The 21,548-nt window shown below is 36.4% G+C and overlaps 2 protein-coding genes across 4 annotated transcripts; both read right to left on the reverse strand.

The window, feature by feature from the left end:
• Nucleotides 1-322: 322 nt before the first annotated feature.
• On the reverse strand, nt 323-10,076 carry LOC113749726 (phosphatidate phosphatase PAH1-like). 2 transcript variants are annotated; one of them, XM_027293553.1, is made up of 11 exons: nt 7,929-10,076; nt 7,202-7,380; nt 6,851-6,924; nt 5,137-5,221; nt 4,679-4,765; nt 4,418-4,490; nt 3,367-3,410; nt 2,484-2,612; nt 2,298-2,396; nt 1,845-1,984; nt 323-822 (listed from the first exon to the last, which is right to left on the reverse strand). In XM_027293553.1, the coding sequence occupies exons 1-10, from the start codon at nt 9,997-9,999 to the stop codon at nt 1,928-1,930; spliced, it is 2,898 nt and encodes a 965-aa protein (XP_027149354.1). In that variant the 5' UTR covers nt 10,000-10,076; the 3' UTR covers nt 323-822; nt 1,845-1,927. The 2 variants fall into 2 exon arrangements, with proteins under 2 accessions (XP_027149354.1, XP_027149353.1); XM_027293552.1 differs by lacking the exon at nt 323-822 and adding an exon at nt 1,135-1,705.
• A 4,296-nt stretch (nt 10,077-14,372) lies between these two features.
• LOC113749542 (BRI1 kinase inhibitor 1) lies at nt 14,373-17,332 on the reverse strand. 2 transcript variants are annotated; one of them, XR_003464541.1, is made up of 3 exons: nt 16,032-17,332; nt 14,647-14,786; nt 14,374-14,564 (listed from the first exon to the last, which is right to left on the reverse strand). XR_003464541.1 is itself a non-coding variant. In XM_027293316.1 (2 exons), the coding sequence occupies exon 1, from the start codon at nt 17,082-17,084 to the stop codon at nt 16,032-16,034; it is 1,053 nt and encodes a 350-aa protein (XP_027149117.1). In that variant the 5' UTR covers nt 17,085-17,332; the 3' UTR covers nt 14,373-14,786. The 2 variants fall into 2 exon arrangements, 1 of the variants encoding a protein (XP_027149117.1); XM_027293316.1 differs by having other exon boundaries at nt 14,373-14,786.
• Nucleotides 17,333-21,548: the final 4,216 nt, after the last annotated feature.

The raw sequence follows: 21,548 nt of genomic DNA on the forward strand, positions 1-21,548 counted from the left end.
GTTTTGCTGACACATGGGGGCGGGGGCGGGGGCGGCTTGGCCCCTCCGTGTTGCTCCGCCCTTGGAATCAAGACAATTTTCCTTGTTCAAACATTTGATCAAGAGCCCTTTTCTCACCGATGAGCATCTGTAACTTTTTTACCTTCTGGTCGGTAAAGGCAAAGACTACAATGATTCACACACAATTGGACACTGACCCACAACAAAAGATGGGATAATTGGTAACAAAACCTCAAACATGAACTGATGACTGTGGAAGCTATTCCATAACCACATTATAGCTATAAAATTAGTTGCCTCTTGGACATAACGAAAATAGAAAATGATGGGTTTTTCAATGTTAATGCCTTGCCCTTGTGTAACTAATTTTTTTTTTCATTATTCTTTGTTCCATGACAAGAAGGTCATATTTTAGCTAGTAAAACTACATTCCTTGCTAGATTTTCTAGAGCTTTATGCTGCAATTGTTGTTTCCGCAAGGCTGCAAGCACCAGCTTTAATCAAGCATGGCATTGGAACACAGAAACTGATTTATTCTGGGATTCTTGATATCATGAACCTCTTAACGTGCATATCTTTCTACACAGGAATAAAGGAAGAAAGGATCTGTTCCATGTTATCCACCACGTATGGTTGCTAACGTGGGGGATTCTGAATGAGAACCTCCCATCCTAGCCACTTGCCGATGTGACTTCCCGAATTTGAGGTGGGGATCCCCCATTGCTGCAGTTGAAGGCATACAATGCCAAATGGTAGTAGCATATCGCCATGTCCCCAGGGATGGGCATGGGGGTAGGGTAGCAGTTTTCCCGTTCAAAAGAACTTGCAGGGATACGCACAAAATAATCAGGTGGGGATGCCAAAAAGCATGAAATTCAATTGACTAGCAAACATAAAATCAATAGACAACCACTTGGAACAAGATTCCCACGTTAAATATAGCACAACATGCAAGACATAATTTAATCCATCAGCATCAGATGCTCTTCCATGGTTACCACATACCAGGCAACATCACCAACACTTTTATTCCCAAATCATGCTTTATACCAAGTTTTTCCTTAGAAAGATCAGTCATGTCCGGGAGATTACCGATAAGCTTGGACAGGAAATGCAAAAATTTGATAAAAGGAAGACACAAATGGCTAGGAGGATGTTTATCAGGGGACGCAGGCCCAGAAAATTTACAAGCTACCTCGTATAAACAGCAAATACTTCAGAAAAAAAAATGTCGTAGTTTTGAAGTTATTACATGAACGAACTATATAACAACAAAAATTTTTTGACATGTTCTGAAGCAGGATTACGTATATGTACTCTTTATCTTCTCAAAACTGTGCATATACTCTATTTGTTGACAACAAATTGGCAGTCCTACAGAGGTAAGTGGAATATCAGCAGAAACTGATATATCTTATCTGGTTCTCTGGGAAGAATTCGTGAGCTCCATACAGCTTCGCAAGATATCAGCCCATCATGGACGAGTAAATACAAACAGGGAGGAAATTGTCTCCATGTCTATTCTCATGAGGAATCATGCATGTTACCCTCCATCACAGAAAAAATAGAGTGGAGAGCAAAATCATCCAGTAAACCAGTTTTCTTGGCTAAGAGGCCATTCAAATTAAGCAGCAAATTATCAGAGAAGACTGCAACCCATTACGCTGCACTTTAAGGTTCTTAAACACTCCTTTATCTATATACACTACAACACAGAAAAAGTACTTCTTAGCAACAGGTTGAAATTCATCTTCTATCAGACCTCGAAACTAAGAAATCTATATGCAGCCAGAAAGCAATAGAAATAGCTTAACAACTGAAATAAAGCTTGAACCAAAGCTAACCTGGTAACAGATTACTGAAAACCCCAAAAAACTGCTCCTTTTCATGGTTCAAAAGACAATTCGTGGTTTACTCCCTTTAACCTTCAAATATCAAAAGCTGGAGGTGGAAGTTTCCAATAGTTCCATGAGTTATAGTCCTCCTGAAATCCAAGCGAGCAAAAACTTGATTCACATTCAAGAAGATAACCCCTTGGGAGCTCAAAGGAATTAGACAAGTTACATAGAGCAAATACATCAGGCAGCAAGAATGGAATCCAGGAAAACAAAGAAAAATCAGATGATAGCACTAATGAAACATGCAGCAGAACGTTAACTTATCATTGTACAATTGGCACAACGATGAGAATAACTGCATAATGTAACTTATCAATCACACAAATTAACAGGTTGCTTGTCTCTTTTTTACTTTTCCTTTTCATTTAAAAATTAATATTGCAAAACAGCATCTAATACCTGTTCAGATGAAGACATGGGTGGAAACATGTCATGCACAAGAGCATGTAGAGAAGTATATGACTTTGTGTCGACACGCCGATTTACGACAATCTCACCCTGTAAGGACGGAAGCACCATAAACATTATCCAGAATTTTATACTGCATTCCCTTTTTAAATTAGTCAGTCAGGTTCTAAGCCATACCTTAGGATTAATTATGAAGATTTTTCCTTTGGGGATACCAACTTTAAGGTAGCTAATCTCATCTGTATCTCTGTTTCCAAAACCAGCATAGAAAGGGATTCTATCGGGAGGAAACAATGCTTTGATTTCCTGGAAACATAAAAGTTATCAAAGTGATCTTTCTATCCAATTAAAAAACAAGTCACCAAAAGGAAACTGAGCTTTGATTTTTTATTTTTTTTTTATAGCTGTAAGCTACCAACTGAAGAAATCTTTTGAACTGGGGTATTTTTACCGAGATAAGTTGTGTTTCATGCAGCCAAATGTTGAGAATCATGATCACTTGAACATATCAGTGCCACTTACTGAATGAACCGCACTTAAACTAAGTAAATGGTGCACTGACCTCCAATGGACCATTTTGATTAAGTGGAGGAGTATTGACTTGATGAAAAATCCATTGCAAAAGTTCAATGGAGAATTCTGAACTCAGATTGAGAAAACATCTAGATTCCCTTAAACTGATTATAGAGTAATCAGGACCCTTCATGGAAAATTATGAACTTGCAAAAGGATAATTACTTGTCATGAAGAAGATAAAAAGGACAATTAAAAGTAGATGGCTGCAAAGGACATACTTATACCTAATTTCTGTTTTCAGTAGTAGTCAATAGTCACCACATATATTTTCTGTTTTCAGTTATTACAGGACACGCTTGGTTTTTTCTGCTGAAGTCTTAACAATGAAAAGTTGGTTCGATTATAATTCAATCTCAAATAATGCCACATCTGATAACTATGGTATGAAATAGCCTAAAATGCAATAAAACAAAAAAGAAGCACAAATCTTGAATAGTTATTTGATACAACAATGGACAAGAAAGTAGAAAATTAAGTGACAAACCTCCAAGCAAGCAATTTTAAATTCATGCGGTGCTCTTCTTACAACTGCAAAACAGCAAACCACAAAAATTCTTAAATGACACAGCTCAACCATACCCAAGAGAGTTATTGTAATTCTCCGAGGTTTTCCTTAGAACAAGAAAGCTCATGTAACATACTATTAACTATATGAGGGTTTCATAACTAATGATGCGACAGAAAATGAGCTCATTTACACTTTCAATTTATGTTAGAAGAGTAGTATGTGATAATCAAGCTGCATAAAGAGACAGGATGCTAATTGATTCCATGCAAGACTTCCTTCCCACTGCCTTGGTTTAATATCTAATATCTAAAGTGACAAATTCTTGTTCTTGTGCAATTAAACAATAACATACTGAGGAAAGTGAATTGGTAACCAATGTTATGGTAAACCCGTCAATAGACTGGAAAAATGGCCCTTCAATGAGTATAGAGCAAAGAGATGGCCAACACTCCAGTGAAAGGAAATATGGGAAACTAAAAATTTGGAGGAAAGATGGTAAAAAAAAAAGGGATCATTTTGCACAGGGCTTTAAGAATTAAAATGAGGGTTTTCGCTCATGCAAAAATTCTTGAAGTACACAGTGGAAAAAGAAAAACTACAACATAAACAACAAGGACAAACGCACTGGAAATTAGAAACTAATTCAGCAGATAACAAAACCAAGATTTCATGGTCTGAAACCAATCCCATCCAAATCAATATTCCCATGAAGAAAGAGTAGAAAAGTGTTTATGGAGGAAAGAGGAAAAAGTGAGCCAATAATATTGGTGGCAAAGGTTTAGAAGATTGGCCATTCAAAAAGAATGGTGGCACCAGATAAAGATTTGCTTTTGGCCTACAAAGGTCCACTATTAGCAAACAAAAGCAAACCACAAAATTACCCGTAGGAATACCTTACACAAGCACATATCTGAGTCTACAGTAGTGTACAGATTTTTCCAAAGATCATTGCGGGGAATTAAGTTGCACTTTTTCATAAATGGCAATTTGTAAAGGTATTCAATGACAAGATGAGTTAACTACAGACCTTCTCGGTAGAGAGAAGGAAAAAGACCATCTGGGGAAATAACAACAGGTCCCTCAGGCAAGACTTTTCCATCCTGCATATAAATGAGCACGATACAAACTTAAAGGAAGATGAAGAAACCATGAAACTTATTTTTACAGTGCCATTCTGCAACTCTATGTAAACAAACTTAAAGAGAAAGGGAAAAGATACATCTAGGTTACTTGTTAAGAGTGTGTGTGTGTGTAGAAAATATTACATCCACAAATCTCTATCACTCACCTGCTTGAGATTCAATAAAAACTGCCTGGTATTGTAAGCCTGAGATATTGCACGTGCACTAAGAAAAAGTAATTGATATCCATTCTCCTGCAGCATGTAAACATGAAAAAGCCAATTGCATAAGAATAATTATCATCCCCACTTACTACAGGTTGTTTACCTAGCCAACACTTAGATCCATCTCTACCCAAACTTTTTTGGTTTACTTTCAAGTCAGGAGAGATTAGGCAGACCACAGTCATCGGTTTTCCAGAAACTTCTCTCATTTAAACCCAAGACATGTACAAAAAGGTTCTTTTAGCTGAAGAAACATGGAAAAGGAACTAAGATGAAAAAAAAAATGAAGAAGAAGAAGAAGATGAACATGATTCAGAAACCTCCAATCAGTTGATTCTTCTATTTCATTACTTATTTCCATTTTAAGGGAGACCATACTAAAACAAAACTGTATGACAGACCTTGATTGCTGAAAAGAGATGTGCAACACCAGTTTGTGACCAATCTACTCCAACCAAGGGCATAAACTGTCCCAGAAGATCAGATCTGCACAATTGGAACAGAAAATAGGAATTAGAAAAGCCTAAGGGAAAACTGCATCCTTCTTTTGATTGATCTAAGTAAAGGTCTTACCAAAAAAGAAGAATGAAGAAAGCCTGAATCACATAAAACCTATTCCGAACTTACTGAAGTAGCAACTCACAGAGTGGGAGCTTACCCATAAGAAAGGACAAGCATCAGCTATGACGATAAGGAAACATTACATAAAATTATCCTCTCATGCATGCATCTGTAATAGAGAGCATAACTTGCCATTCAGTGGTTTACCATCTCTCTCTCTCTCTCTCTCTCTCTCTCTCTCTCTCTCTCTCTCTATATTCTAGTTATTTTCTGTTCGCTTTGGTGGTGATGAGGAATAAAATTCTCCCTTCCTTATTCGAAGATGCGTTCCCACCTTTCCGTTTACTCTACTAGACCATCAATCCACTGTTTTTTACCTAAAATTTGTAGCTCTTGTTACTACATCAAACAAGGAATCACTATAAAAAGGAACATCCTCAAGTACAGAGGAGAAATTGCCCATCTTCAATCTTTGTTCAATTACTAAGAAGCAAAACAGCACTTAATCACATCATCACTGTGATCGCATTTAATTTCTAAAGCAAGAATAGTTATTTTAGCCTGGGGAAAGATTTGTTGTGCCAAACAAAACATCTGAGGACCTATGGGAACATATCTTACGACATCCAAAACCCAAAATAATCATTAGTTACTAAAATTTCCATTCCAAGAAAATATGTCTTTGTTCTGCATTTAAAGTGAAGCCAAGCATCAATATACTTCTTTCCACAACCAATCTAGTAGCCAGTTAAAATAATCAAATTATAGTTGCATTAACAATTATCTTCAGTCTCAAATCTGGATTGGAACTTCCATTGTAAGTGGAAGTGATTAATACAGTGGTAGTTTTACAGATGAGAACTGCCCTGTTAAATTACAGAGATCTTGGAATAATTAAGCCTCATCTCATCCAGATTGTTGACAGAACAAGTTTCAATTTTGTTGAACTTAAGAACATCCTGTCCATGATGTACCCTAGTATATTGTCTAATCACTGCACTCCACCCTACCTTTACTTTTTGCCCAATAACTCATTTTAGAAACTCCTTAAATATGCCCAAACCGTAATAACCCATATCCTCCAATTTATCTTGTCTAGGTAGTATTACTACCAGAAAATTATAAGAAATTACTGGATTTAGCTTTTCTTGTATACAGAACATCCAATATAACATTCTTACAGCCTACATCGTAATCTGTCAATGACTAGGTTGGACCTAACAAAATTGACCTTATTCTGAGCTATGTATACTTTCCTTCATGTTTACATGACGTGTAGCACATTACCCCCAACTAAATATGATCCAAATTTTTACATGAATCTTAAATCTCTGCCCTATTATTGGTAGTTGAGCATAAGTATCCAACTGCCCGATTATCTTTCTATTATTTTAGCTATGCAATCTTAATCGATTAGGTTTTAGTATGCTTCCCTCTAGAATATGTATGACTAGACAATACTTTGGTTTCACACTCTAAAAGAATAACCAGATGGTCTCAACAAACCTGCGGAACTGAGAAAGCAACCAACCCCCATAAATGGGTCAAGATTACCTAGTGATTGTCCCATCGACATCAGATATCACAACACGAGTGTCCCATTTCCACAAATAAATCCGGGCATCAACCTGCATATCATGGGTAGTAAATAAGTATACATGCAAGCAGATGCACATACATACTACAAGAAAGCGGCTGCTATAATAGTACAGATATACAAAGCTACAACTAAATTGGCAGTTAAATAGGCAGATTTTATCTAAAATTCTGTGTGGCCTTTTACATATAATAATAGATAAGCCAAAGATTAGATAAAGAGAGAGAGAAATAGCAGTTCTAGAAGAAGAAGAACAAAGAATCCTGACAAAAAGTGTGAATTTCCTGATGAAAAGAATAGAAAACAACCTGTTGTTTCCCAAGCATTGGAGTTGAGAATGTGAACACTATTGAGTTCCTCCCTCCCTTCAAATTCAAAGATGCTAATTGTTCAGATGTTGGAGTGATTAACCTGGTCTTCTTCTTGGTTACCTTCCTTTTAGGCAAATCCTCTCCATCTTCAATGCCAATCTTTCTCTTTGTAGTATCTAGAGAATCAGAACTTTGGGTCAGAATTTGAAATCAACAGGGGACCTTTCATGCTTCTTGTTTTTTTAAAAGGATAAACCCAAATTTTCAAATTCCCAGCATGTATTTAAATTCACCCACAGAAATCTTGCAGTATTGTTCACATTGAAAATAAGATCAACTTCAATAAGAAATTCCCATGGACAAATAAACTTAGCCCATTGCAAGGGATATACTTATTCATATTTGCTTTAGCAAGCCAAACTTCAGCATTGTACATCATAATTGTAAGAAAGTCATCTTAACAACTGTCTGCAAGTTGAGTTATGATAAGCATAACTACATAGAATCTGCACTCATATAATACCATTTGCTTTTAACTAACACAAATGCAAACAATTGCATGTAATTCGTCAACTGTACCAGGAAAACATTATAAAGTGGAAATATAAAATGACAGATCAAATCATCCCATATCAATGGCAACAAATTATTGCATTGAAACTATTTATCTCATCAATGCCAGCCACCAGAAACATAGAAAAGTTCAACAGAAAATTGTACACACCAATAGCTGGATTGGTCATTTCATTTTTCAGCTCCTCTATGCTCTTAGTATCTTTGGCCATCTGCTCACTTTTAGATGATTGGATATCATTCACTTCGTCTTTGTTTGCATTACTCAGAATATTATTGTTATGTGCCAGCATGTTGGGTAAAGATCTTGCAATCCTGGAAACTTCTTTAGACTGGATACTAGTTGCAGGAATATCAATATGGCTGGATACAGTTCTCAACTTCCTACTTAAGTTATCATCTGACAGTTTCACCTGAAAAGACTTGTTTTCTGATGAGCCGAGCATGGTACCAGGAATGAAAGAGTCATTTACTTCTTCAGTTTGTACCTGCAAACATGGTGGATCACCTTCTTTCTCATTATAATCTGGAGAAATAGGCTCCTCTAGATGTCTGACTGAACTAGGGGTGAAATCATCAAAGTCACCAAAAAGCAATTGCTCTTCTTCTGAAATTTCTGATGTTAAAATGTTTAGTTGGATAGGATCAACTACACGCTTGACAGGGGGCTCACACTTGCTGATTTGATCTTCTCCACAAAGAGTTTTTTCAACAACAGCTTGAGAAGTAGAGATGGTAAAAATGCGTGGTGACTCAATGTCCTCAGCAGAAGCATATACAGGTTGGAGAGTGATCATTTGTGAGTAGGTTCCAGTGAGTACACCATTCTCCATGGAGCGTGATGAAGTTGTCTTCTCATCAATGGAGAAAAAACAATCACTTTGGTTTTCCAAAAGCTCTTGAGAACTTGAAGTTTCATTTGCATTTGCATCACTTGAAGGTTTAGAGTTCCCCTCACAGACCAAACCAGTTGTCTGCACTGTTTCAGCAAAGATATGTTCAGATCCTCCGCTGGAAAGATGCAGAGCACCATGACCCTGTTTGTTTGAATCATCCAACTCCAAAGTTGAGCTCACTGAAGTTTCACAGTAAAGAAAAGATGGGTCATCTCTATTCCCATCTGTTGCAAAACCTGCGTTACTGAAACTACCCTGCGTCTTGTTATTGCCGGGACAGTCTTCAAGGTTAACTGAGTCTTGAATTTTGGATTCATTACTAGCAATGTCAGAGATGACATCAATCAAGCTTGCACTTGCACCTGTATCATTTGCCAATATGTTATCAGTCTTGGTTGCCAATCTCAAATTGGGCTCATCAACTTCAACAGAAGATGTTCCAATCACATCTTCTGCTGTTATACATGACATCTCTAAACCAGTTTCCACAACTGGCCTCTCTGATTTTGTGGGCATACGTTTAAGTCTACAGCCTTCTTCACCATTGGCAGAACTAAATTCATTCAGCAAGATGCTATCAGTCAGATTATTGCCATTGGCAAGAGATTCCACATTGTTATCTCTATCCTGAGTCATCAATAGCTTACAATCACTAGCCTCTGATTTAACTTGAGAAGATGGCCGTGAAGCACTATCTTTCCTCCGCCTAGGGGAGGCAAGATTGGTAGACCACTTAACCTCCAAGAGATCTGCTGCAATCTCAGCTCGTTCCAATGACTCCGACCTAACAACACCAGCAACATCTTCATCCTTTGGCAAATTGCCCTTTTTAATCGACTTCCTCCCAAAAACAAATCCCAAAATACGAGATCGTCGAGAATTGGTCCTTGATATGACATTCCGATTACCTAAATCAATCTCAGTAACTGACTCTGACTGATAAGCATCAAAATTACAACTTTTTGCTTCTAGAGCCCTTCTATCATTAGATTGTCCATCAGTATCCTCACCCGAAGATGAAGGGGAAGGCAAAGTATCTTCTTCTCCAACATCAACCTCTTTGAGAAAGTATGCTTCCCCTTTATGATCCAAATACATGTGAAAATCTGCTTCAACCCCATTAACGTTAATGCCAACCACCTTCTCTTTTGCCTTTAGGACCCCTTGAAATTTGCCAAAACGAACATACCAAGGTGATGATTTAAAGCTCCCATCTTGCTGTTCCACCACGATTATATCTACCGCACCACCAAATGGATGAAATGGTCCAGACACAGTATACACACTTCTACTTAAAAAGCTGCCTACTTTTCCTACAGCTTTCATCTTTTCCAGAATTTGAATTTCCAACTCAACAATCCATCACAAATCGAAATCCAAATTTCTCAACCCGACAAGATAAGATCTTTGAAATAAAATCCATGGATCAAATAATTATTAAACCACCAAGTCTCCTACAAAACAATATCACAAGCTATAAATTCTTTCCCTTTTATCTCCCTCCCTATCATTCTTCCCCTTTCTTAGACTAACAAATGAAATTGAAAAGTACCGGATTACGCAAATCAAACACAGACTATAATCTAAGAACCCCAATTAAATGATCAAGAAAAGTATACAGAAGAAACTGATCTTGCATAACGGGGAGAGGACATCAAATTGAAACAACTATTAACAGAAAACCAACAAGATTGTTCAAATATAATATGCAAACTGACCGTTAAAAAACCAAGAAAACCAATGATTGAAAGGGATCGAATTTGAAAACCAGCTCAAAAATCTTGGCAAGATTTCAAATAAAAATCAAATGCTTACATTTAAGAGCTGGAACGGCAAGAAACCGCCAAGATTAAGACAGGAGAAAAAGGAGGGGGTGGCGTGAGTATGCAAAGAATATTCCTTGTTACATTATTTCATTATTCGGATGTGCCACTCATACAAATCATTCACACACTAAATATGATCCCTCAGTGTGGTATAGCGGTCTTTACCATCAAATATAACCCATCTTTCTTCTTTTTTTAAAAAATTTTATTTTGTCCCTCCAAGAAACTGGTATGTTTGATGGTTTAAAAAAATAAAGAGATGATTTCAAAAACCTCCCCTAAAATTTCTGACTATTTCACTTAGTTCTCTCAAATTTTTAAAAATTGCACTTACCTTCTTTAATTTGGCATTTTGGTAACCAAACCTTGAAATAGGGTCAAAATTTTAATGAATACCCTAAAATGCCATTATCTTATATAAATTTTAATTTATTCTTCTAAATAATTATAAAGTAATTTGGCGTAATTATAAAAGGAATTAATATCAAATGTTTTATGCTAATATTTGCTGTTTCATAATCAACTATAATAATAAATCTTTTGCTACTTTTCATGGTGCTTTATTAAAGATATAGATTCCTTTTAAGATAGAAAAGAGATTGTTATCTTATTTTTAAAATTTATGGACTTTTTTTTTAAGAAAATTTGATGGACTAGTTCTGTGATGGAACTACCATAGTTTGGTAGTGATCCTGGACATTTGTCTTTAGTTATTGTTGATTTCTCATTGATTTAGATACCCAAAAAAAGAGTCACAAACAATTTTATTTTAAAAATTATCAAAAATTATTAGTAGTTTAATATTTTATCAAGGCAAAGGTTAGAGACAATGTTAATAGTTTTTCTATAGTTCTAATGAGATACAAGAGAAATGAATAAGAAGGAAAGGAAAAAAACTATAAAATCCATCTTTTTGTATAATCATGACAACAAGAGAGTTTTATTAAAATATTAATGTTAGTATTGTTATTTTAAATAGGTAAGGGAGATGGGTGTAATTTATAAAATCTTAGGAACGCTAAGTGAAATTGTAAAAAATCGGAGGTTCATGAAATTATCCCAAAAATAAACCAAAGACATGCATTCTTGCCAAACTGTCAAAAATGGTTTTTTTGGAATAAACTTGTGGAGATTCTAGGGGCTTTGGAGGAAGTACATCTCCAAGTAGGAGTAATAAATTATGAGTAATAGAAAAGGAAAGAAAAAAAATTAATATATGTTTAGATAAAGTATTATTTAAAATAATTACTGTAATATTTTTTTTGTAATATAATGTATGCAAGATAAAAAAAAAGATAGTAGTTAAGAATATAAAAAGATGATTGAAAATTTGTATTTATGATCCAAGTAAAATAATAATTAAAAGAATTTTTGTATTCAAAAGAAACTACAAAAAGGTTGATAAAAAACACTGTTGACCAATGGGGCTTTTCTTGGGAAGTTTATTTATTATGCTTTTCTTGGGAAGTTAAAAAATGGATTTTTTTAAAATAAAAATAAATAAAAGTTCTAGCTCTAGGGGCTTTAAGAAGGAAATAATGTTTATTTTTGGTACTAGCCCCTAGCATTAGTGGGAGGAAAAACGAAGAAAGAAAGGAAAAAAAGATGAAAAAACCAGTTGGGGACAATAAAGAAGAACAGGAAATGGGTTGGATTTGGATTTAAAAGGGGGGTACGATCCAAAAACAGAAGCTTCGTCATTCTGCGAAGGGACGCGAGAGTTTGTCCGAAGAACTCACAAGTCACAAGGGTCAGTAGGCCAACAGGTGTAGGAGTCACACGTCAGCTTAAGATTAACTTAGATTGAAGACGTTGATAGGTGGATGAGTTTAATGGGTGGAGTTGGCAAAAGTATTAAATGCTTACGTGTATATAAATTTTGTTGAATAGACATTTAAAGATAGAGTTGGAATTTTAAAAAATTTTATTAAGCCGCAAGGAGATTTCCGTCATTTTCCACTCATCTTTGGGGTTTTTTTTTTTTTATGAACTGTAGTATTAAAATATTCGTCAGATAGCCGCTATATTTTACTTTTCACACCTAAAAACTCCCAAATAAGTCGATTTTTATGTTTTTCTCCCCTTCATTTCATCGGATTGTAGATTTCATAGAAAAATTTTTATGTTTTTTGAGAACATGTTTCTTAATCATATTTTTACCTTATATATGTCAAATCGTTACAATATATTTATAAAATAACTATTCAGACGGGCTCTAAGTAAATTTTTTTCCTTTTTGCTAATAATAATTAAATACTAAGGTATAACATGGTCATGTAAAGTGCGTGTACAATTGTTACATAGATTATGAATTTTTTCAATGGGTATCCGGTAAAATTATACTTTACTTATCATGTAAATATACATAATTATAACTATAATTATTTGTGTCCCCTACATTTAGATGTTTTCTCAAATTCACTATACTTTATTGACAAAATTAACTAATATGATCCCTCTTAAGTCTTAACGAGTGCCATAAGCACCAAACTGATAGTTTATTCTTTGACTCATAAATTGCCCCATAAGGGAATTTTTCTGTTCTAATATGGACTGGTAATACCGTACGGCCCAACTAATCCCTACTGCGGGCTGGGAGCGGCTCGCCCCAAGCGTCACCAGCCTCGGTAATGCCGGGATTCGACCCCTGGACGTGGCTCTCCCCCAACTGGGACTACAACCACGGAGCCGAACCCGAAAGGGCGAATTTTTCTGTTATAATACTCTTTATCTTTCAGCTAGTAACTGTTGATGGAATTGTCAACAAATACACCAAGAGAAAAAAAAAAAGAAAAAGAAAAAAAGGGTATACCCATACAAAAAGTCTATTCAAGCCCACTACGCAACCCAGATTAGGAAATGTGAAAGCCTACGGTCTATTTGGGCTGCACTTCAACATTGTCCGTCCAACTAGCCTGGCTGACTTTATGCTATTCAACCCAGGAATTTGCTAATGTTAACAATGGGTGCATTTTGATTGGAGGTTATTTTGGAAAATCTTTTTTTAAAAAAAAATATCATATCATTTTTTTAATATAATATATATGAGAAAGAGAAAAGTGATTGAAATATATATATATATATAGATGATGCAAATAAATAAAATTATGCAAATAATAAATTATCTAAACTAAAACTTTTTTTTTTCAATCAGATAGAAATTTTTCTCTAGAGAAAAGAGCATGCTATTACATAGGCTTTTGATTTTTGGAGTGCATGTAAATTTTTGAGATCTAATGTTTGAACCTATAGGCTATAGTCACAACCTATAGTCTAACGTTTGAACCTATAGTCTCTCAACCTATAGTCACAACGGTATAGTATTATACATACTTTATCTAGTAGCTAAATCACACAACATGAGTTTTTCAGTATAATCGGTCGATTTCAAACTCGAAATCTTTCGCTTACACTTCCTCTCTGCATATAATGTATATTATGAGTTAGTTAACAATTGGACTGTAACACAGAGTTATGATGCACATCATCCAACCATAAGTTAAAGAAAAAGACAGAAATTTATTGCTGAACATTCAACAAATAGAAATAAATTTTTTGAGTCTTTGACCATTTCTTTTCTCTTAAATGTACCTGCGCTTGATTGGATAATGCCACTTCAAGGTAGATTTCCATAGCTTTTTTAGAGTTCCACAAATGTTTCTCTCGAGCCCATTACTCAAATTAAAGCTGTGCATGCGTCCTAACTTCGACAACCAGAATGAGAAAGCGTAATCTAAATGCCGCTAGAAGATTCATTAAGTCATCTCCCCTAATCATAATTAGTACATCCGATGATGATGATGACGATCATCATCAATTATCATATCAAGATCATACTAATCATCATGCTCAAATTAACAAGCACCATAATAAATAGAATCAACAAGCCGACTGGTTGGTAGCTAGGAGTATGAAATTAATTTTCACCAAAGTACCACATGCATTGTTAGTTGTCGACAATGATTAATGCTGTACTTGGTACCATTTCTTAAGAAATTCCATTTCCATCAACTCAATAAGACCCACTCAATTTGTCCTCATCATGGCTTCTCCTTCTCCAAACTCCTAATTAAAACACGACCATGTAAATTTTCACAACAACAAAAAACAACGCCACATGAAGGTGGTAGGAATTATTGCCACATACATAGCAGAATTCTGTCGTTGACCATTGTCGTCACAGCTTCTTGTTTGGTGAACCCCCTTCTGTAATTGAATAATCACGAAAGCTACAAGAAGGAAGAATTTGCGTTCTGTGCATGCACGAACATTGAAAGCAACCCATCCCTGCATTAAATATAACATATTTGCATGAATGTGTGTATAATTTATGTTCCATTATTAGTCTATGCTCGATGCTATTGTATTTGCCCATATATATGGTCCCTAGCTACAATGAGGCTCACGAGTGGGTTGTCACATTTGGATGCAGACAATACATTGAGCAAGAGGTAGATCGGGCTGGCATTGGAAAGGCTCTCCGTTGTCTTCTCCTACCTTTTTCTCTTTTCATCTTTTGTCTCTCCTCTTTGCTTCTAATCTCCATGTCCATGCTGGAGAAATCCTATTCTTCAGTTGTAATTAATGGTCATTTTTTCTAGAACACAAGGGAGTCAAGTGTAGTACTAGCTAGTCCTCTGAAATAAGTTTCAGGTAATTAAGATCAACTGCGTTCATTTTGAAAGTTCATAGAAATTAGTAAGTTAAAACAAATGTCATATACTGTATGATACTTTTTAACTTACAACTTGCTGAGCATGAATTGCTGAACAAAATTGGGGTGCGGTCTCTTATTGAAAACCTCGAAAGCCATGATTTGAATATCTTTGTGACAATCAACATACACGCCTTCAAATGTCATCGAAAATTACAGTCGATTTGTTTTAGATAATATAGAGAAACTCAATCCACAGCACAGGTGGTTTTGAATACAATCTTTTGAATATATACTGATTTGGTGAAGAATATGTAGATTCAAGTTTTTCATGAATATTTAATAAACACGTTTGCAGGACTCAAAGTTGTTGGCTGTAGGGTGTAGACTCGTCCAATTGCGTTAGGTCAGGCGCCCATTAAGTCCGAAAATTCTAAGAGGACGAGAAATCCTTCGTAATAGTACTTTTCGATTCCATTGGCATGCAAATTTTGAAAATTTAAGTAATTCCAATTTTGTGTTACCAAGCTCTTATTTGAAAAAGGTTAATGAGAACTTAATCCAATATCATGAGATATGATCAAATGTGAAACTCCAGGAATAAATAAAGATTCGTAAATGCAAATTATATATCCAATTCATCAACTTATTATTTAAACTCCTTGAGCCAAGACTGTTAAACTTTTATTGGGTTCTTACTTACAGGAATATATTACTGTATTCCTATATATGAATATAATACACATGGCAGAATATATATATATATATATATATATATATATATATATGTAAAAAGCTACAAAAAGGGAAAAAAACAAAGAAAAATGAAATTTGGAAGTAATTATGAATTATTTTTGGGATGATGATCAAATCCGAACCTAGTCATGGCATTTGATTTTCTCTTCCATGGCAATTGAATTCTTGCAATGAGCAATTGCAGCTTGAATTGCAGCTTGCAATTCTTCCATGGTACTGTCACTTGTGGAGCAACTCGAAAGAGTTCCGGTGGCTACTAACAGCCCACTATTTGTTGGAGATGTCCTCATGGATGCAGGAGCTGAAAACTCTCCTCTTCTTCCTCTAAATTCTGGTTTTCTCCTCAGGCTCAAATTCCCTGAATATGAATAAGATTGCCTGTGAAATTGCATATTTCCTCTCCTGCTGCTCCCGAACGACAAAAGTGGCCTAACCATTCTGATATACCTTTTCAAAACATGGCTCAAGTCCACCAGCTTCAGCTTCCTCTTATGTCTATCTTTGTCTTCCAGCTCCTTTTCTCCTGCACCACTATTGGTAATATGGTTCTGATCTTTTCTCCATTTTGATGATAGCCCGAACAAGGAAAATGACTTGGACTTGTTGCTTCTTCCGCCTGTTTCATAGCCCACATGGTTTTTTTTGCTGTTTCGATCCTCATCACCAATCCTCCTATTAATTATCTCGCTTTTACTCTTGCTGCTTGTACTATTCACGCTGTTGAGGTTTTGGCCGTCGGCTTCGTATAATTCTTTAATGGGGAGAGTAAAACTGTCTAAGGAATTTGTGGAAGAGCGAGGGGAAACGGGTAGGTGGGACAAGAGATGGAGAGGGAGTAAGTGGCCGTGAAAGAATATGTCATCAGCTGGAGATAAATCTAGAGCAAATGAAGCTGGAGATGACTTGGTTTTATCCGCAGATATACTGTTGGAGGCTGTACTTTTTGCTGTAGTGGCTGTACTAGTCGTTGCCGATGATGGTTGGAGAGATATTGTAAAAGAGAATTCATGAGATGGAGATGAAGAAGGAGAAGGTGGTGAGGCTGCAGAAGTTGTGCTAGCAGTAGTTGATGCTTCTACTTGTTCTTTGCTTCCTTGCTTCAACATCCCTTCATGGTATTGCTTCTCATCATCTTTGTCCCTCCTCTTCTGATGTTGGCTGTCCATAAATTCCATACGCCAACGTTAGAAGAAGACTGAGAAAAACAATTAAACCCCAAAAGGGATTCCTGCAAAAGTTCAAGGTATAGGGCTAATTAATCTTTCTTGTAGTATAAGAGGCAGTAGCAGTAGTACAAAAGAGGGATAGATAAGGATATCAGAAAGTTGTGGAGAGGGATAGAGAGAAGAGGGTGCAAGTGTGCAAGTAGAAGGGAGTTGGGAACTCTTAGCAAGCTGTAGTTTTGAGTTGTTTAAACTGTCTTATGCAAACTGTTCATTAATAGTATCTCAATTATATATACATGGCCAAAAGATGCATGTGGTGGCTAAGAACGATGAGATGAATTTCAGCAGGGAGGAGGAGGAAGGGGAGGGGGGGTGGGTCCTTATTTAGTTATTTTTTCACATCAGTAGCTATAAGATAGTACTGATTTTAGGATTAAGGATAGAAAATTCCAAGTTTTGTGCCAAATTCATTGACAATTTGACATGATATCTCGAAATGAGGCAACTGGCAAGTGGCAAAGCATCATATTCAGTTGATTAATCTCTTGTTACATGCTACTATTGCCTTTTTTTAACGTAATGTTTATTAAAGTAATTTCTCCATACAGTAAACAGGTACAACGTACGACGAGGGGTCGTGCTCAAATATTTATATGTACATACCTATCCTCTGCTTGTTTCAACTTTCAAGAAGAATCTGTGGTGGTAGATCTGCCTAGCCCCTCACTATGTATGATTCAGCGCAGATAAAAATACGGTGCAGTCTTGATTGTCTCCTGTTCTCACTTTCTCTTTCTTTGTGCAACCAATTCAGGAAGGAAAGATCTTTTTGTTGGGGTTTTAGACTTTGGGCATTAATGTAACAGTAAATCTTTGAAAGTGTGTCACTAGTACTGCTACATCCTAATGCAACTTTTTTTTTTTTTACAGAAGCAATATGACCAAAATCCCATTCTTGGAGGGACATACGTGTCTTCACCTATTGTTTTGCATCTCACTCGTTTGAATCACCAATAGTTCCTGTCAATGATCTATCACCATGGAATAAAATATCCCACTTATTGAAACTTTTGCAGAAGATACTGTTCTGTATTTTGCTTCCTCCTTCCTTCCTTCCCCAGCCATGGCTGGGAGACCGGTCATGAAACTTTACTGGTAGAGGACGCAATTTTTCTTTTTTTTCTTCAATATGCCATGACTGTTAAGCTCATTTTCTCCCAAATTATCTTCAGTGCTGCATTTTAAGAAGTACCAATGCAATTTGTGAAGAGGACCACATCACCATCAACATTTATCCCAGACATACTACTAACGAACTAAAAATTACAGCAGGTTGCAGACTTTTGGCCTGCATTTTTAGGCTAGTTTTTTCAATCAAATTGGTCTCAACAAGGCTCTTGTGGCTTTCCATATCTTATCTTGCCAGTACAGAAAATAAACATGGTCCGGTGCACAATATTCTGCCCCGTGACACGGATCATTGGGGTCAAGCATGAGATTGGTCAGATTGGTGATGGTACCACGAATTGTAACAAGTCCTTGTACACGGAGATACGTCGTTGATATTTTGCATTAATAATGCCTTAGTAAATGCAAATGATGGATTGTCGCTGAGGAGCCATTTGCCCCCACCATGCTTGACTTTGATCACAAAGACACAAGATCAAGAAGAGACTTCGAAATTGAACAGAATAGTTTTTGATCATCATCCAGTCAAAAGTGTTTGAAATCAAGAGATGTTTTCATCTTACTCTTTAGACGACCTTAGTTAGGTTGAATGAGACATTTAGGGCGAGCTTGAGCAAGTCAATTAATCTGTATACATAGGCGAAAAAAAGAAGCTCAGTAGAGTCATCTTGACGTGATGATGATGAAATTTATACAATTGAAGACGGAAAAATTGAAGTGAAGAGATACGCAACACTGTGATTATGAAATATTAATAGTAGTATTTTTTTTTCTTTTGTGGGTCTTATTAGGCTCTCTCGTCCTAAAAGCAAGTAATGGTGATCAAGTTTGTGAGAACTCAAGAAGTGGGGCTTCTCTTGGTACCTTTTTTTTTAAAAAATATATATAATAAGCGGAGATTTTGAACTTATAATTTCTCTCATCTTACCATTCAACTCAAGTCTCCCCGTGGACTAGGTTTCGCTTCATACTTGCAACATAGTATGAAACATAGCATTACAATCGAACATGAGATAAACCCAACACTTGAACACCATCACAATTTATGGGAGTAATTAGGCATTTACCATACAAGAAGGAGCTAGAAATTGGTTGGCAAAATGGAACCAAGAGGGAGAACAAAACAGCACATAATAATAGCAGAGAAGTTTGGTACTATTTTTTTGGTAAGTGTAGGACCGCACACACGTGTAAGCAGTGGACCATGAGACCATGTTAGCAAACGAAGAGTATTTTGTTTGCTTAGTTAGGGTCAACATCTCAATCATAGAGACATTATTTGGGCGGACGGACTCATCTTCTCCACTAAAACCACTCAAAAATCTTATAGTATATCTTAAAAACTAGAGATAAAGAGGGATGGGGAAGGAGAGAGAGGTAGAATTAGATTGCAAAGTTTTTGTCTTACACCACGTTGCTTGCTGGATTGTCTTCCTATGACCGCTTCTGTCTTTAGAGAAAAAGCACAAAGATTCCGAGTGGCTAGTGGCTAAAGTAGAAACAGGAGGAAAAGTTTTCCCACCAAGGATCTTTGCTGGTTGACAGTGAACTCTTTTTTGTTCTATAACTCGTTTGCCTCCTCTCACCTCAGGAGTCAGGCCCTCATCTCTCTTTTCCTCCTCCACTATTCAACCTATATCCACATTCCACCACTACAGAGAGTCTTGTACCCTCCCTGTTCACAATAGACTAGTTTGTTTACTCGTAGTAAGTATTATCTTCCCATTTTGTTTTTTAACCGTGTTTTGTTTTTTGTTTTGCTGAAAACCCAATACAGCTCAATGGTCAAGGAGCATCTTTTCTCATTTTGGAATCAATAATATATTTTCTTCACACTGTCCCATTCTTTCTTTTTGACCTTTCGCTCCAAGTACGTTAGGAAACCATGTCAAAACTGTTCTCTTGATTAAAACACACACCAGTCTATCATAACATATTATTGTGCCCAGTGGAATTTGATGTTAATATAACATACAATATCACCAACTCATTGGATTAGACTGGTAGCAAATATATATTCGGGGTGGTATTCCAATAGTCTGTCCAATTGAACAGCAAATAGAAAGTGACAGTCACAATTGGAATGATGATGCATCTGCCTTCTACTTCTCCGGTCAGAAATTTATGTGTTTTAAGTTGCTCTTCATTTGGTCGAGACATTAGCAGCCAACGATATCACAAGTTGATTTACCATCCCCTGTTAATCATCAGCTTATAAAAGTGGCCAGCCTAGAACTGTGACGGTGGCCGGACAACTAGACAAGATAAAAGAGTACTCTTTCCCCATACATAACAAATCAAGAGCTGGATATATGCAATGAACATGAGGGATTTTGGGAAGTACTAGAACCGGCCAAGTTTTTTGTGGAATATGACATACAAACGTGTGCTTGCCTCAAAACAAAGAAAAAGGGTTAGAGATTCCTTAATAGTAATCAATTTTCATCAATAATTCCGCAGAGAAAAGTCCAACTTGCTAAAAGAAACCAGCAGACGAGCAACCAGGGACCTATGGTAAAGGGCAGAGAGATGAGATGCAAGTCTCTTTAGTGCACTGCACTGCATATCAGAGCCAGAGGGCGTGCGTCTGTGTGTTTTGTGCGCGAGTGCATGCACATATTAAGGGATATAACCGGAGTTTGCTTTCGCCATGCACAGTCATTAATTCAGTGAAAAAGACACTACTGATCATTATTATCCATGTAAAGTGTCAACATCGACCCCCTAAAAGGTAATTTGTCGATTATGGAAACGAGAATATGCGAGCGAGTCATGGCTAGTTAATTTTGTCGATGACACAAATTATACGTCGAACAGCTTCGGATGAAGACAGAGAAGGTAGAAGGCACAGCGTCTATGGCAGCAGGCCCCTCCTCCCTGGTCAAAAAGGAAGTCCACAAAGAATGTTCTATTGCACATCTAAATGCTGAGAGCCAACTACATCATGTTAAAGTTTAACCGGGAAAGAAAAGAGAGCTTTGTGAAGTCCAAAGACTGATAGGAAAAGAGAGCTCTTTCTGCATATAGTAGTAGTAGTATTTGGCACTCGCCAAACTTCAAAATCAGATGAAACAAGGAATATATTTTAGTTAAGAAAAGCTCAGTCTTCAAGAAAAACTGACTTCTTTGCTCTGAATGTTTACTTACTTTCTTCAGAAGGAATGAACGAATGATTGTTACATGAAGAATTTTTAACAGCAGAGTTGTCAAGGAATCTTCTTCCCGGAGAAAAATATCAATGAAAAAATTATCTCACAAACTCTACTCAAGCTTTGTGTGGAACAT

The sequence above is a fragment of the Coffea eugenioides genome, chromosome 10, assembly GCF_003713205.1.
Source record: "Coffea eugenioides isolate CCC68of chromosome 10, Ceug_1.0, whole genome shotgun sequence".
NCBI lineage: Eukaryota > Viridiplantae > Streptophyta > Magnoliopsida > Gentianales > Rubiaceae > Coffea > Coffea eugenioides.